General features: G+C 38.6%; 1 protein-coding gene across 6 annotated transcripts in view; it reads right to left on the minus strand.

Moving 5' to 3' along the window:
• The window catches only part of CHD2 (chromodomain helicase DNA binding protein 2), a 123375-nt gene that overhangs the window by 64977 nt on the left and 41636 nt on the right, over positions 1–16762 (minus strand). For 5 of the 6 annotated variants that reach the window (XM_025436936.3, XM_025436938.3, XM_025436939.3 and 2 more), the window contains 9 exons: positions 16453–16586; positions 14203–14428; positions 12431–12531; positions 11420–11464; positions 10877–11055; positions 8810–8934; positions 6039–6255; positions 4074–4163; positions 3066–3256 (listed from right to left, as the gene is read on the minus strand). In XM_025436936.3, coding sequence (XP_025292721.1) covers positions 3066–3256; positions 4074–4163; positions 6039–6255; positions 8810–8934; positions 10877–11055; positions 11420–11464; positions 12431–12531; positions 14203–14428; positions 16453–16586 — 1308 coding nt within the window. Of the gene's footprint in view, positions 1–3065; positions 3257–4073; positions 4164–6038; positions 6256–8805; positions 8935–10876; positions 11056–11419; positions 11465–12430; positions 12532–14202; positions 14429–16452; positions 16587–16762 lie in introns of those variants that run through there. The other variant, XM_025436941.3, reaches the window with a different exon arrangement.

The following is a 16762-nucleotide window of genomic DNA, read 5'->3' on the forward strand; positions in this document are numbered from 1 at the left end:
TGAATAAATAAAATATTTTTTAAAAAAGACAAAACTCAGTTACTCTATTACAATCTGAACATTAGATTAAAAAAACAATTCCACTTAAAATCAAAATAAGTAGGAATAAATTTAACAAAAGAAGTATATAAGACTTATACACTGAAAACTATTAGACACTATTGAGAAAAATTACAAAAGATCTAAATAAACAGGAAACTTTCTGTGATGATAGCTTAGAAGGCTCAATACTGTTAAGATGATAATTCTCTCTAAATCAGTATCTATATTCAACACAATGCCTACCAAATTCTAGCAGAACTTTTTTCCTTTCAGAAATTAACAAGCTGATCCTAAAATGCCTTTGGGAATACAAAGGATCTAGAATAGCCAAAATAATTTTGGTAAAGAGGAACAAAATTGAATTTATATTTCACCATTTAAAAAAACAGTATACAGCCACAGTAATCAAGACAGTGAGGCATCAGCATTAAGGGCAGAAATACATATCAGTAGATCAAAACTGATAAACCACAAATAGAACCTTACATTCATGACCTCAACTGATTTTCAACAATATCAAGGCAATTCAATAAAGAAAGGTTATTTTCAACAAATGGCACTAGGACAACTTCCAAAATCCCACTGCAAAAAAATGACCTTAAGTCCTCATACTTTACCCTATCAACAAAAAATAATGCTAAAACAGAACAGAGACCTAAACATAAGAATTAAAATTCCTATAAGAAAATAAAGAATAAAGTCTTTGTGACTGTAGGTTGAACAAATATATCTTATTTTATAGGACATTAAGCAGAATCCATTTAAAAAATTGGTAAGATTATACTTTATCAAATTAACAGACTTTTTGCTCTTTAAAAGACAACCTTAAGAAAACAGACAAGCCAGACTGGAACAAAATACTTGCAAATCATAAAGTACTGAATCTGGAATACAAGGAAGGAAGGACCTCTTCGACTCATGAAACAACATAATTTAATTACACAGACATTTCACCAAAGATACACAAATGGCTAATGAATACATGAAAAAATGTTCAACATTATTAGTCATTGTAAAAATGCAATTCTAAGCCACAATGAGGTATCACTACACTCCTACCAGAATCACCAAAATCCAAAAGACTGAGAATACACCAAGTTTTGGTGATAATACGGAGAAACTAAAAATTCAGACATTTATGGTGGGAATGGCAACAGGAAAACAGCCTACCCTGGTAGCTTAAGTTAAACACATACTTTCCAAACAACCGGCAATTTCAGTAAGTTCTAATGAAGATAAATAAAAACATATGTCCACACACAGACACAACAGGCCCAAACTAAAGCAACCAAAATGTCCATCAACTGGTGACTGGACAAACATATGATGGAATAGTACTCAATTTTAAGAGACTAACTCCTGATAAATTCTGTGACACAGGTAAATCTCAAAAATATTATGCTAAATGAAACAAGCCAAAAACAAAAGACTACGTATTAGGACTCCATTTATATGAAATTTCTAGAAAAGTTAAATCTCTAGAGATGAAAGTCAATTAGTGATTGCCTAAGGCTAGAGGTAGAAGCAGAAATTAACTACAGACAAGAGGGAACTATTCTGGGTGAAGAAAGTATTCTAAAACTAGATAATGATGGGTGCACAACTCCAGAAATTTACTAAGAAATACTGAATTGTATACTCACAGTCATGTATCTTATGGTATGTAAACTGTATCTCAACAGTGTTTACAAAACGCTAACAACACATGGGGGAAGGGGCCTCCTTTATGGTTTTAATTACACTATCCAAAATGCCTTGCTCAGTTTATGGCACATAGTACGCACTCAAGTCTTTTCTGAGTTAAAATTAAAAAATTGTGGAGCATTTCCCTGTCAATTGGACAACCCTTGACCGTTTACTGCATACCAGAAACTACTCCAGGCCACATAGACCATCAATGAATTACGTAAACAAGATCCCTGCTGCTTCTGATACGTAAAAAAATTTTTTTTAAGATTTTGTTTATTTATTCATGAGAGATACAGAGAGAGAAAGAGAGGCAGAGACACAGGCAGAGGGAGAAGCAGGCTCCATGCAGGAAGCCTGACGTGGGACTGGATCCTGGGACTCCAGGATCACGCCCTGGGCTGAAGGCGGCGCTAAACCGCTGAGCCACCAGAGCTGTCCCCTGATATGTAAATTAAATGACATGAGGTGAACGAGGAAGAAATGAGGAAAGGGAGGTGCTGTGAAGAAAATAAACAGGGTAGGGTGACATGCCTGTCCCACAAGCAGCTTCAGTTAGATGGTCTGAGGAGACATCTAAAAGGAGGTGGTCATACAGGCTGAGGCAAAAATATTAAGACAAGACAGCCATGTGAAGATGAGGAGGAGGGAGAACATTGCAGACAGAGAGTGGCAGGGCCGTGGCACGCTACAGGTACAGAGAGAGGACAGACTGGCTGAAGCAGAAGGAGTGGTGAACAAAGTGGGATGGGATGGGTCAGAGTACTATGAAGGACCACATGGGGCAGGGTCTTCCAAGTTAAGGTAACAAATTTAGAATTCATTCCAAGGATCACTGAATACCATTGGGTAAGTTTTAAGAAACGTGCATATCATCTCTCCCATAAAAATCTTCTCAATAAAAGACATTCCATGATTCCTTAATAAGTTAAAGATCTGAATAACACCCAATGCTGATGGCTTCTGTTATCAAAGCTTTGGGTTTAAGATATTAATGCTATCAGACTGTGTATCTTATATACTTCATTTCAATTACTGATTACCTTATAAGAATAGGGAGAAGGTCTGAGGTTACCTATTTACCAATTATTTCCCCAAAGCATTAAGTGATTGATTTAAACATCTGCTAGGTAACAGGCTTTCCTCCTTGACATGCTCAATTCTGTGCCTACCATTTATTATGGAACATTTTACTAATTTTGTTCCTGCACCAGTTTAATGTTTTGCTGTCCCCAAATCATGCCATCTGTTTTCCCTAAGGTCTATTTTTAAAAAGTTAAGAAGCATTGGCATTTCAGACATTCTGCATCTTTCGAAATACACAGGAAGGAGCTTACTTCTCCGGCATAATAAAGTGCAGCAAGGACCAGAGCTCTTTGAGGGAATTCTGAAGAGGGGTCCCCGTAATCAGGAGCCTATGGTGGGACTTGAAATCAATCAGAGTTTTATACAATAAAGAGTCATCATTCTTCAACCGATGGGCTTCATCCACTCCCAGAAAGGCCCAGTTAATACTGCCCAGCACAGTCTAAAGTAAAAACAAAACAGAACGAGCCACCAGGTCAGAAGGGAACCCAAAAGTACTTTCAACTGTTAATTATCTCTGTACAAATACCATCACAAAGGTATACATAGAAACATTTATTCTTCACGGACTTAAATTATATTAGGACTGCTCTGTTTATTCTGTTTTTGGCCAGATTGGTGTCTACTCAGAAGAGCATATCACCACCATCACTTTTGAGTTATTGAGGGGGAAAAGGGAGTCTTTTATGCCAAGTGTTGCTGCATGCCCCACAGGAAGAACACAAAAATTGGTATGCTGGGCAAAAACAATACAAAAAAAAAAAAAAAAAAAACCATGATTTTGCAGTCTCTCCTTAAATAAGATTCTTCTCTGCCTATTCTCCACCCCAACCCTGAAGCACAGAAACACTAAGAGCCACCAAATTGAACTCATTTACACTTATTGTCACCAATGGAACCACCTGCCACATACATTTCTTAGTAACTGTAGAAAGGAGATGGTGTAAAAACCTTCATTTTTCTGTCCTCCTCACAGAGACCATTCACATCATCTATTGTGGAAAAATTGCTTGACAAGGATATGATGGGAAATGCCCAGGATGACGCTCAGGTAAGTTACTGGCCTCAATACCATTTCATCCTGTTAGATGTGATCTAAAGTCCCCTTCAACTGTAAGGTTCTGATTTTTATTTACAACCTTAATATTCTTTGCAGATTGCTTGTTCACGGTTTGCTTTTTTAAATAAATAAAAGTAACATGGCAAGCGGGAAGCACAGGCCCCACCATTTACACAAGTCACACTACAAAATTACACACCTTATCTTTTAAGAGGATCTCGTATGTTGTTATAAGTGCATTGAACTTCAGCCTTTTAGTCTGAGAATGAATCCATTCATATTCCCGTATCTAGAAGAGAAACCAGTAATTAAGATACAATTTCTACTTTTACCTTTCTAGATCACCAGCAGTCTTGTGACAGATGCATCAGAAACATGCCAAATAAAAAATAAACCTGACTAGAATTTAATGAATATTTTATACATTCTAAATTGACCTAGGCAACCAAAATATTAAGCAGTAGAGAATAAAAAGATCACTCACTGAGCAGCAAAAACTTTACTGTGAGAATTCAAATAAACTGTCATCAACCCCTACCCCTGCCCCAACATGTTTGACCAAAAAACCGCACTGCAACTACAACTAAACCCTGGTGACTTGAACTTATCTAGTGATCTACCTGAATGTTAATTTTCTTAAGGATAGTTTATTATTCTTTGCTCTTTGGTAAGGCAATACTTTTATTAACAAGTAGAACAAATGCCAACCTCTGGCTCAGTCAGAAATGTCATTAATCTAGAGCAGAAAGATGTGGCCTCCAAGAAAAAGGGAAAGAGGGGTATAGGATGAAAATGCAATTTAATAAAAAAATAAAAATAAAAAAAATAAAAAAAATGCAATTTAATGAGTGAAAATAAGGTCAATGTAAAGGAACACAAAACTAACACATTCATACTGCAGTGTAATGAGCTCCAGCAAGCACGATGGCCCAAGAAAAAGCTCCCGTAGTTTGTATGGACTGGAGAACAGGATAAGGAGTGTGTGCAGGTGATCACTACCAAGTGGGCAGAAAGAACAAAGAAAAGGAGGATTGGAGTCCACATAGGAAACTACCCTGACTCTACAAATTTTCAGAGTTCACTTTGTCTTCACCTATGAATGCAGTGCTTGAAGCCATTTTGCATAATCTGAGGTTTTTTTTCCTTTTGTAAAGGCTAACAGATGGATTAGCAGAGCTAAGAACTGCAATTTTTTTAGAAACTCAAAATTAGAGCAGTGAAATCTGCCAAGGTTTAGGTTAGACAATTTGAATGAAAATATTTAATAAAAAATAAATTTCAACAAGCATAATATATAACATCTCTTTTAAAGGTCTGAGGATTCCTGATTGTTTGCTCTTGTGATAAGCAGTCTACTAGAAACAGTTTACTCTAACTTCACACAGAACAAAAGAGCAAAGGTCTGGGACCAGACACTTCTCTGTCCAGACCTCAGCTCTGCCACATCCTAGATGGCGGGGACAAGTGTTAAACTCTCGGAGTCCTTTTTCTTCATCAATTGGTTAGAAAGCACCATCTACTTGGAGGAAAATCACGAGGGTTACAGCTAATATACACAAAGCACGCAGCACAGGCCCTCGCATATTAACAGGTGCTTTTGAATAAGTCAGTCATTATGAAGAAATGATTTGCTAAACAGAGATCAACTCAAGCCTCCATGTTCTAAGTTCCTGATGCTCATGTTAAGGTTGAAAATAGACAAATAATTCTCATTTTTATAGCCCTAGCATGGCTCATTCTCCTTTCTCTTTATTCTTTCAAGTTCTACAACCTCACTATTTTAAAAGGCTGGGAAATCAACTATAAGAACTTGGTTTTAGTAGTAGGTCTCTGCTCAAACAGCAAAAATATCAACCTTCCACAAATACATTATATTATTTATTTATAAATAAAGTGTTCTTAGAAATACAAAAGACAGAAGAAAAAACTACAGCAATCCAACTAAAAGAGATTCCCATTTATGTACTGCCGTAGCTTTCCTTTAAAGCAGTCAGCATGTTAAAGAACATCTGAGTTGCACTTTTGTGATACATAAATCTCCCAACATTGGGGACATAGCACAGTGTCAGAATCATAATGTTACTGAAGACTATAACGATTTTAGGTCAATTTCCAAAATACATTTATAACACAGATTCTATCCCAATTCTTTTTGTTTACACACCGTATTTCTGCTCATCAGGTCACCTATGTAAACCACTACGTTAATCTCTGGTGCCCAGATTTCAAACTCCCTCTGCCATGAGGTGAGGGTGGATAAAGGGACGACTATAAGAAAGGGGCCATACAGCTGGTGTTGGTGGAACAGGTAGGAGAGGAATGATATGGTCTGGATGGTCTTTCCTAGGCCCATTTCATCAGCAAGGATTACACTGTTACTTCTGCAAAAAGAGAAAAAAACAAAACAAAACAAAATCATTAGTTCACACACACACACAGCAAAGAAGCCAATGCCTCACAATTCACCAATCAAGGCACCGATTCCATCCAAGCCTCAAATTTATTTCCTCTCCTGCGTAAGAAGAAAGCAGAAGCTATACAACAGGAAAAGTAACAAGTGATCAGAGTATAATCAAATTTGGATTACTATGAGACCTTATTCAGACTATATTCTTTACCTTGCATTTTGGTCTTTCTTTCCTTATAACAGAGCAGGCAGGTTTTTATTATATTGGGGTGTCCAGGAACAGGACCTTGGGTTTCAGCATTACAGAAAGCAGAGACAAACTGGCTATTCACCACTGCTGGTGAACCCTACAGCCTGACAGTCCTGTGTCTCTGCCCAAATCATCCACCCATTCCACTACATGCCACTGGACTGTTTAATGCTACATACGCCACTCCCTAGGCACATGTGCTGCAGGGCATGGAGCTTGTTTTAGATACAGAACAGTCTACAGGAAAGGTAGGCTACAGATCAGATTTCTGAATCCACTTACACCTACCAAAGAAAATATCTGGGAAAGGGCTCAGGGATCTGTACTTTTACAGATACTTCTGGATATTCTGATGCAGATGTATTCCTTGGACTGCATTTTGAGAAACTCTGCTCTAGGAGACAGTCTAGATTTCAACTGGATACTAACAGGAGAGGATTTTCCAGATAGAAGAAAAACACTCAAGCAATGGCCAGAGTAGGAAGTATGTTCAGGAAACAGAAAACAACCCATTTGGCATGGAATTAGGAATAGATATATGGCAAAAGGCTACAAACATTAAGAGATTGTTGAAAATCAGGCTATGAAGGTTTACAAATACTAACAAGTGCTTAATCAATGAACCAGAAAGAACTGAAAGTAATATGCAAGTTAAAGAGAACTGATTAGAAAAACAAGACATTCTATTTACCAAGAAGAGATTAAATTTTTAAAAATACATTGTATGTTCCACAGAATGGCTAATTTTAGAGGGAAAGAACAAAGTCAAAAATATACTGGGGGAAGGGAAAAGGAGGAGCCATACCTTTCTATAATCAGGTTGACCTAATTTTATATGCACTATTCAGACATAGTATGTCCCTTTGAGTAATCTCCCTCCTCTTTCTCTCACCTTTCTGGCGGGGAGCAACTAACCTCATATCCTCCAACATTTCCTCTCTCTAGCAAGCTACCACTGTTTATATATACATATTATAAGAGATTTGAAATGATCTGCCCATTTTTCTAAAACTAAGCTAATACAGCATACTATTTAGCATAAAGTTCCTATGACCAGGGCCCAACGACTTCTTGGGCCTGTTCAGCCGACTCTGAATTGTTCAGATGGAAGTAGAGAAAGCTAGCCAAGGACTCCACAGAAACAAGTGGAACTATGAATCAGGTACATGACATCTTCGTTCCTAGGAGCCTTCATAAGAGGGTCAGGAGACATAGCTTGAGGTTCCACCTAGCCTTATAACTATCCTAAAGGAAGAGAAGGTCTCACTATTCTCTGAAACCAAACCCGTTTTCAAACAATTTAGAATAGTTCTAGGAGATACACATTCTTAGTCATGCAAACAGAATCTCAAGAGCTCTCATGTTCCTGTCAGATACTGCATGCATTAGGTTTTACAGGACACAGAGGTGGTTGGATTGGGAAGCAGACACTGTATATTTATCCCTAACTAGAAACCACTTTTCTGGCATCGAGAAAAGCTGCTCACACGTTTTTATTTTCAGGCTGCAGTTTAACTCTCAAACAAGAATTTCTGCTTTACTATAAAACACTGAAGAAATTAAGAGCTGCATGTAGGTGAATGAGTTTGTAGGCAGGCATTCACATTGTATATACCCTGTGAGGGCAGGGAAATGAAATGAAAACACCTCTGGGACCCCTCAGACACAGTAATCAGAGACTACGAATTGCAACTGAACTGATGAATGAAATTCATGAGTACTATCTCAAAGTACCTTTAAACTTCTAACACTATCATCACAGCTTTTTTTTTTTTAAGATTAAGTTGGTTTTGTTAAAAGAAGAAAGATTAATTTTATAGATTCAACCAGAGACTTTTCCCTAAAAGGGACAGCATGTACAGCAATATCAGGAAGGCAAATTTCACACTATTCTTCAGCATGGCCATAGGACATTAAGTCAAAGGTTTCCCTGGCCTAGAAGGAAAATGAGTGGAAAACAGACATTTTCTTCATTCTCCTTCTACACCAAAGATCTGGGCAAACTATCTTGCTATCTATACCCATGAATAACATGTTATGATGTAGGTCTCTGGCTATGACAAATTAGCCAATTTGTTAACTAACTAATTAACCAAGTACTATTTATTTCAGATTAAAATGGTATTACATACTTATATAAACTCCTAGAAAAGCTTTCCCTCAATCACATACTTTTTGTTTCTGTAATACACAAAGAAAGAAAGAAGTAATTATTTGTACTTAACAATAAAGAAGTTAGAAACTGTAAAGAAAATGTCAAACGTCTTTTTCTACCTACTTGCACCAGGAATGAGCAAGCCAGTTGAGACCTTCTAGCTGATAATCACGGAGCTCCAGATTCTCCCCTCCTAAATATGTCGGCTGTTTCTTTAAAGCCACAAATCGTGGTCTCTGCTTCAAGGCCTGAAAAACAAAAATTAACAAAGTCCAGGTCTGAAGAAGACTTTCTTGCTATTCCTATATAAAATGCTAGCTGTGATTTATGTGCTCTGAACCATAGCACAAAAGTTTAAATTTCATATCTGCATCACCAATCACCCAACCCAGCCTACCCCACCTCCTTCCATTGTGGTCTGTATTCCCAAAGCCAGATGCATCCCAAATAGTTTTTGGTTCACATGCTCCTGGTCCTGAAATCAGTCCATGAAAATAATTACACAGCACTCATTTTATATCATCTCTATCATACAACAAGGAACGCTATACTATCACTTTCACATTATCTCCTTCTAAACCGTACAAAACACCACCTCTGGTAAAGTCTCTATATGCTAAACCCAGCAGAACTGTACCATAATAGCATTTGCAAATCCTGAAAAGCAGCCTCCACCTAGTTGGAACCCCCAGTGTGCAAGTTTGGTTTTTCTAATGAAAAGGACATGAAGAACCATGTAGTCTCTAGTAAGGCCACGTCTCTATGGTTTGTACAAAATATGGATTCTGTGGCTAAATCCATGTGGGAAACAATGTAATAAAAGTTACACAGATTTCATTACTTGTGCCTTTCCCATGTCTAAAATGCTTGTGCATATTGTGAATTTACAGGAAAATTTCATTTAGGAATGCTTCCCAAAATTCTTTGGCCATGAAGTCTTTCTTCAGGGAGTATTTCCCTGAAGAGTAGGGCTCTGTGGAATCTGCATGCTATTACATGGAGTGTCATCCTAGCAGTTTGATAAGGTGATTACTCATCATCACAGCTCTCCTCTGTGACACCAGGCAGCAAATGGAATCTGACTCCTCGTGCTCAGGCCACTGAACACTGTATCCACTTCTGCCAAGTCTCCCCCATCATGCTTCTCCCATCTGATCCTTTCATCCCATGGCACTTCCCTTATCCTTACACTATTCCTCCATAATGGGAGGACTTCTACGGCATCTTCTTGGCTGGACCTTCTGGCTTTTCTAAGAGCCTCCTCCAGAGTTTCCTGCACACTCCTGTGAGATGGAGCTTTCTAACTCGTTTTTTATGCAGCTGCTCTTCTCACATCAATGCCCACAGGATAAAGCCCAAATTACTTTTCAAGTTACTCAAGACATACACACTCGGGACTTAAATGCACTCGTCAACATCACCTTCCTCCCTTCCCACCCAAAGTGTATCCTTCTCCTGCATCCTTCATGGGAGGGTAATAACCTGGGCCCCCTTTTGTCTGTCTGTCCAGCACTCACCATTCCTCAAGGACCAGGAAAGTTCAAGTACCACAACCTCCTCTTTAGCTCTTTAAAACCTCCTCAAGGACTACTGGAGCTCAGTGACTCTGCCTCTCTACTTCTCTGACACCAATTATTTATTACACTCACTGCCCCCTTATTTACACACAGCAGTTCACAGATGGAGGTTCGGTGCCATGAACTGGATGCCAACTTCTCAGAGACAGAGCCCATGTCTTAATAGACTTTTACTATGGAGGCACATTTCTTAATATGTGGAATGGATTCCAATGAAGGGAAAGCATACGTACGATCAATCTAAATAAATAAATCTAAATAAAGGACCATATCTATTTAGGCTCTGAGAATTTAAAGCCTCTCCTCATTCCTGTCCCTTCTATTTAAAGTGCTTAATCTTTTTCAAATATCCTGCACATGATTTCCAATTAGACATACCTGGATGTGTGGATTTTAAGAATAAAGAAGTCAGCAAAGCCATTATACAACTCATGCTCTCCCTGTTTTAATATTTTACTGTGATGTTGAGGTTAATTCAACTTCTTTCACTTCAAAATGGAAACTATCATTTAGGTTTGTACTATTTTCTCTTCCCAATATAATATCTATGTGACCAACCCTTTCTATTAACACCTCTTTCCCCTGGAAAATCAAAAGCCAGCAATCACCACACCTTGCATTCTCTTGTTGGGATGGTTTTTGAGTTGTTCCGACTATGGAAGCTGTCAATGCAGCTCTGGAACTTCTTGCCAATCAAGGCTTCATCTTCCCAGCTGCACTCTGAATATGGCAGTCCCATCCATTTGCATAGATACTCAGGTTCATTTGAAGGCGCCGGCTTCCGACTGTGAGCTATTTCATATACAAAAATTGGTAAATTACCAACTGTCATTATTTTTTTTTAAAGATTTGTTTATTTATTCATTAGAGACACACAGAGAGAGGCAGAGACACAGGAAGAGGGAGAAGCAGGCTCCACGCAGGGAGCGTGATGTGGGACTCGATCCTGGGACTTCAGGATCACACCCTGAGCTGAAGGCGGCGCCAAACCGCTGAGCCACCAGGGCTGCCCCCAACTGTCATTAAAGGAGGGGGAGTGACATTCTGTTTTACATATAACCATTGAAAAGCCACCTGGCAAAACTGTAAATATTCTGCAAAACATGAACTGCTCTTAAATGCTCAATAACATTTATTAACCAGACCTCTTGCTCACCTGGAAAATCTGTCTGACCCAGTGTAGATTTGCTTGTCTTCACAGCTAAAGAAATGGAAAATAAGATAAAAAAATTATCACTATAACAAAGAGTGACATTTTAGATCCTACGAGTAAGAACACAAATATACAATATTGCATTAAAAAAAAAACAAAAAAAAACACAGTCCTCCCACAGCTCTGTGTCACAATTACCCCATTCCTCTGTTCCCCTTTACCTCAAAACTCCCCAGGAGACTTATTTCTACTCACTGTACCCCCTCATTCTCTCTTAAAGCCCTCCCAGTCAGGCCTGCATCATCCCTACCATTCCACAGTTCCACTTCACCAGCACCACACCTGGGGCCAAATTCAAGGATCAACTCTTAGCCCTCCTGGCATTTGGCTAGCAGCAGTTCCTCCTTCCCAAACCCATGAATCACTTGGCTTCCAGGATATACTCCCCCAACCCCACTCCAATCTCACTGGCTATTGTCTCCTGGGGCTTCCCCCTGTCTTCCAAAACCTGTAATGTTCTCAGACTTCCTATTCTCACTATGTATACTATTTCTGATATTCTCAGTAAATCTTAGGCTTTACATACTATTTATACACGGATAAATTCCCAAATTTAAATCCCCAGCACAGACTAAGAGATTGAAACTCCAGGCTCACATATGCTACAGCCTTCACTATATTCCCACTTAGACAACTAAGAAGTAAAGCAGACTTACAAATATCAAACCAAGCTCTTGATTTCCACTCCAAAAATCAGCTCTTCTCTTAATCTTTCCATTTCAGTAAATATTTGTTCTCCTATTTGCTTGGGTCAAAAATCTTGGTATCACCCTAACATCCATCCCTCATCCCCCAAATCATAATTTACCAGCAAATCTTGTTAACTTCTCCTTCAAAATATCTAGTCTCAAAGAGTAAGCCCGCAAAATGCATTTTGTCATTTACATTACCCAAAACCAAAAGCCATTATTCATGGAGATCAAACACTGCTCAAGTAAGTTTCCATGTGCTCACCAATTACTCTTTCGACTATCTGATACTGTTTGTTCAACTCTGAGGCCAGCTCTTGTTGGCAGTTAAAATATTCCACATCTTCAGGAGAGACTTTTCCTAACCTACACAGAAGAAAAAAAAATGCATACCAGTTAGATTTGGAAAATCTATATATATCTATCAAAGTCAAGGCAAAAAGAGAAAAGGAAATGGAGTCTTTACTTCCATCTGTCCCTTTGGAAATCCTTTACTACTAGTAAGGCAAGATATTTTACAAAAAAATACACTTTCAAAAACTCTTAAGACTCATAGGACACACCATTGCTCTTTCTTTATAGAGAAACCTAAAAATAACTACTTTGTATGATAAATTCATATATCTAAACAGAATAGGACAATAAGTGCAGCCCCAGTGGCGCAGCAGTTTAGCGCCGCCTGCAGTCCAGGGTGTGATCCTGAAGACCCAGGCTCGAGTCCCACATCAGGCTCCCTGCATGGAGCCTGCTTCTCCCTCTGTGTCTCTGCCTCTCTCTCTCTCTTTCTCTCTCTCTCTCTCCCTCTCACTCCTCTCTCTGTGTCACTCATGAATAAATAAAATCTTTAAAAAAAAAAAAAGAATAGGACAATAAAACAATCTTTTTTTTTTTTTTCTTTTTTTTTTTTTTATGATAGAGAGAGAGGCAGAGACACAGGCAGAGGGAGAAGCAGGCTCCATGCACCGGGAGCCCGATGTGGGATTCGATCCCGGGTCTCCAGGATCGCGCCCTGGGCCAAAGGCAGGCGCCAAACCGCTGCACCACCCAGGGATCCTTAAAACAATCTTCTATATTTAAAAGGAAACGTGCCTTTTTTCATATAGATATGAGCTTTAGGAGTGATTCAATGTAGCTTTTATGAAAAACCAGTTATTCCTGGCATCAAAATTCTATAGAAGGATAACAGCAGTAACCAGAAATGAAATGCTACTGTACCTCTTAGGATTTTAAATTTCTAACCACTTTCCAACCTACACCATCTTCAGGACACTCAAAGGAAAAATAAAGGAATTACTGAAGGACCATACTGTGGGTAATAGTGAAAGGGGACCTAGAACCCATCTGGCCCTACTTCTAACACAAAAAAAAACCTGATCACATTACACTAACAGGTATGTCTTCAGGATTGAACTTGATTATTAGTTTAGGTTTGTGGGTACTACAGCCCCCACATATTTCTCATATGCAACTCAATCACATTCAAAGTTATAAGAAAACTAAAAACACAACAGTCTAACACAGCTTCAGGAGTTCTGTTTTTGTCACACCATTTCTGCAAATGGTGTAAAACTAAGAATAGTGTTAAGTACACCAGAACCCAGATAGTTCTAGAATATTAGCTCCTGACATCTAAGCAACCCCAACATACATGAGAAATATCAAAGTGTTTAGGAGCTCTGGCTACCAGAGTTCCAAACCTGGGTCCCCCCAGAAAAGCTGCTCTGTGCCTCACTCCTTCACCTACAAAATGTATACAACAAGGAGAATCTCATGGGCTTATTGTGAGGATTAAAAACATCACATGCACAAAATGCTCCATAAACTACTTATTATTATTCAACTCTACAAACTTGGTGACCATATATGGAAATATATACTGTCTTCAGGTCACAACTTTATAAAATGGAATTTTGGATGGCTCTGTGCTCAATAATCAAGGCAAAATTTGAGTTCCTAGACAGCTGTGCATTCCCCACATTATTTAAAAACCTTCCCTTCCCTGAAGGCTGCAAATATCCCATGACTTTAAAAATGTACCATTGCTTGATTTCATCCTCTTTCTTCTTGAAGTTCTCTAATTTTTTGAGTCCTTTCACTTTCTGCTGCTGTAAGGATTCTTCGCTCTCCCATGTGCTGTGGATATAAGACCAACCCTTCCACTTGATAAGGTACTGGACTTCGCTTTCATCCTTTTCAGTGTCAAAGTCACCACTAGGGTCTCCATTAGCTTCAATCGCATACACAGTAGTAGAAGCTCCGGTGGCTGCAAAACAATTCAGATAAACTTTGAAAAGTGTATTAAACCAGACTCTGAAAAAGCTTCTCAAGTATGGATTCATCTGAAGAGTCTCTTTTTGGATGAAGCACAAAATACTCTGACTTAAAAATATGCACAAATTCACAAACAATACAGGATGAACAAGATCTGTAATTTCAAATATTTTCAAAGTGCAAACCCATTTTCTAAACTTTAAAATGTTTTCCAAAATTTGCTGATGAAATCAAAGAAATCCTTGTATCCAAACAAAATAAAGGTGGAAGAGAAATATCCTTTTGATTTGGTCCCTATTAACTCAGAAAACAAGTCTGTCTCTCCCAGAAATTTAAGAAAACAAAAATCCCCACCATCACCCTGTCCAATTACCCATCCACCCAAAGTACTCTGTTAACTCTAAAACTCCAATGAGGCTGGATGAAAAAAAAGACAAAGAAAAAAGAATTAGGCAATATTTCATATTTTCTACATGGAAGCTTACTTTAAAGAAACGGAGTTAGGAGACACCTCAAGTTAGATATTTAAAAAAAAAATCTTGGGATGCCTGAGTGGCTCAGCAGTTGAGCGCCTGCCTTCATTTTTTTTTTTTTTCTGTAAGAATTCATTTATTTATTCATGAGACACACACACACACACACAGAGGGGGTGGGGGGGCAGAGACACACAGAGGCAGAGGGAGAAGCAGGCTCCATTCAGGGAGCCCAACGTGGGACTCGATCCTGGGCCTCCAGGACCACACCCTGGGCTGAAGGCAGCACTAAACCGTTGAGCCACCTGAGCTGCCTTTTTTTTTTTTTTTTTTTAAATAAAGATTTCATTTATTTGTGAGCGCCTGCCTTCAGCCCAGGGCATGATTCTGGAGTCCTGAGATCGACTCCCACATCGGGCTCCCTGCATGAAGTCTACTTCCCTCTCTGCCTATGTCTCTGCCTCTCTCTCTTTCCGTGTCTCTCATGAATAAATAAACAAAACTTACGAAATAAATAAAAATAAAAATCTTCACTGTCATCCACATATGTATTTAGCCAGTTTGACACACTTCACAAGGAGATTCAGAAACCCCTAATTAAAGGTAAATTTGTTTAATGTTTGTGAGCAAGAATCTCTGCTACATCACTGCTTTTTAAGAGATTAACATATCTTTACTATCTTAATTTTCAAGTCTCAAAGACATACAGCACATATATCCCTACATCCTCAGCAATGAAACATGAGACTGGGTCAGAAAAACTTCCATTTTCATGCAAACTGGTGCAGCCACTCTGGAAAACAATACAGAAGTTCCTCAGAAAGTTAAAAACAGAGCTACCCTACAATCCAGCAACTGCACTACAAGGTATTGACCCAAAGGATACAAAAATATGGATTTGAAGGCACACATGTACATCGATGTTTACAGCAGCATTATCAACAACAGCCAAATTATGGAAGGAGTCCAAATATCCACTGACAGATGAATGGACAGAAAAGATATGGTACATATACACAATGGAATATTACTCAGCCATAAAAAAGAATGAAATTTTGCCATTTGCAACAACATCGATGGATCCGGAGAGTATTACGCTCAGTGAAGTAAGTCAGAGAGGGACAAGTACCATATAACTTCACTTATGTGGAGTTTAAGAAACAAAACAGATGAAAGGGGAGGGAGGGAGATGCAAATAAAAAAACAGACTCTTGACTATAGAGAAAAGCTGATGGTTAGTTGCCAAAATGGAGGCAGGTAGGCGGGGATGGGTCAAACAGGTAAGGAGAATGAAGGAGTGCACTTCTGATGAGCATGAGATGATCCATGGAAGTGCTGAATCACTATATGGTATACCTGACACTAATATTACACTGTATGTTAACTAATTAAAATTTAAATTAAGATGTGATAAAGAAAAAAAAATCCACATTTCACAACCAATGTAAGCATGGACTGAAATTCATCTCAGAGCTGAAAATACACAAGATTTGGACCTCGCTGAGCAGATATAAGAAGTAATTTGCTTCCCAAAGACACATACCTCCTTTCTTTCCCAGCCTTGAATCTAAGACCTTTTCAATAGTTTCACTGTTATCCTGCTGCTCATCGGCTCCTTCTCCAGTCATCTCAATGAGGTCATCAGAGTCGGTCTCAAAGTCATCATCTTCCTTGTAACTGCATGAGGAAAAATGCCAAATAAATGAGAAGCTACTGCTTCAGACTTAAACAACATTAAATATATCACCATTAAAGAACTATACCCTTTTGGCTCCATGTTGTCTTAAGATCAGCCACAGTTAAAGTGGGCTCAGAGTTCCTTTTTTCCTACTTAAGTAGTTATGCATGTCCAC

The sequence above is a fragment of the Canis lupus genome, chromosome 3, assembly GCF_003254725.2.
Source record: "Canis lupus dingo isolate Sandy chromosome 3, ASM325472v2, whole genome shotgun sequence".
Lineage (NCBI taxonomy): Eukaryota > Metazoa > Chordata > Mammalia > Carnivora > Canidae > Canis > Canis lupus.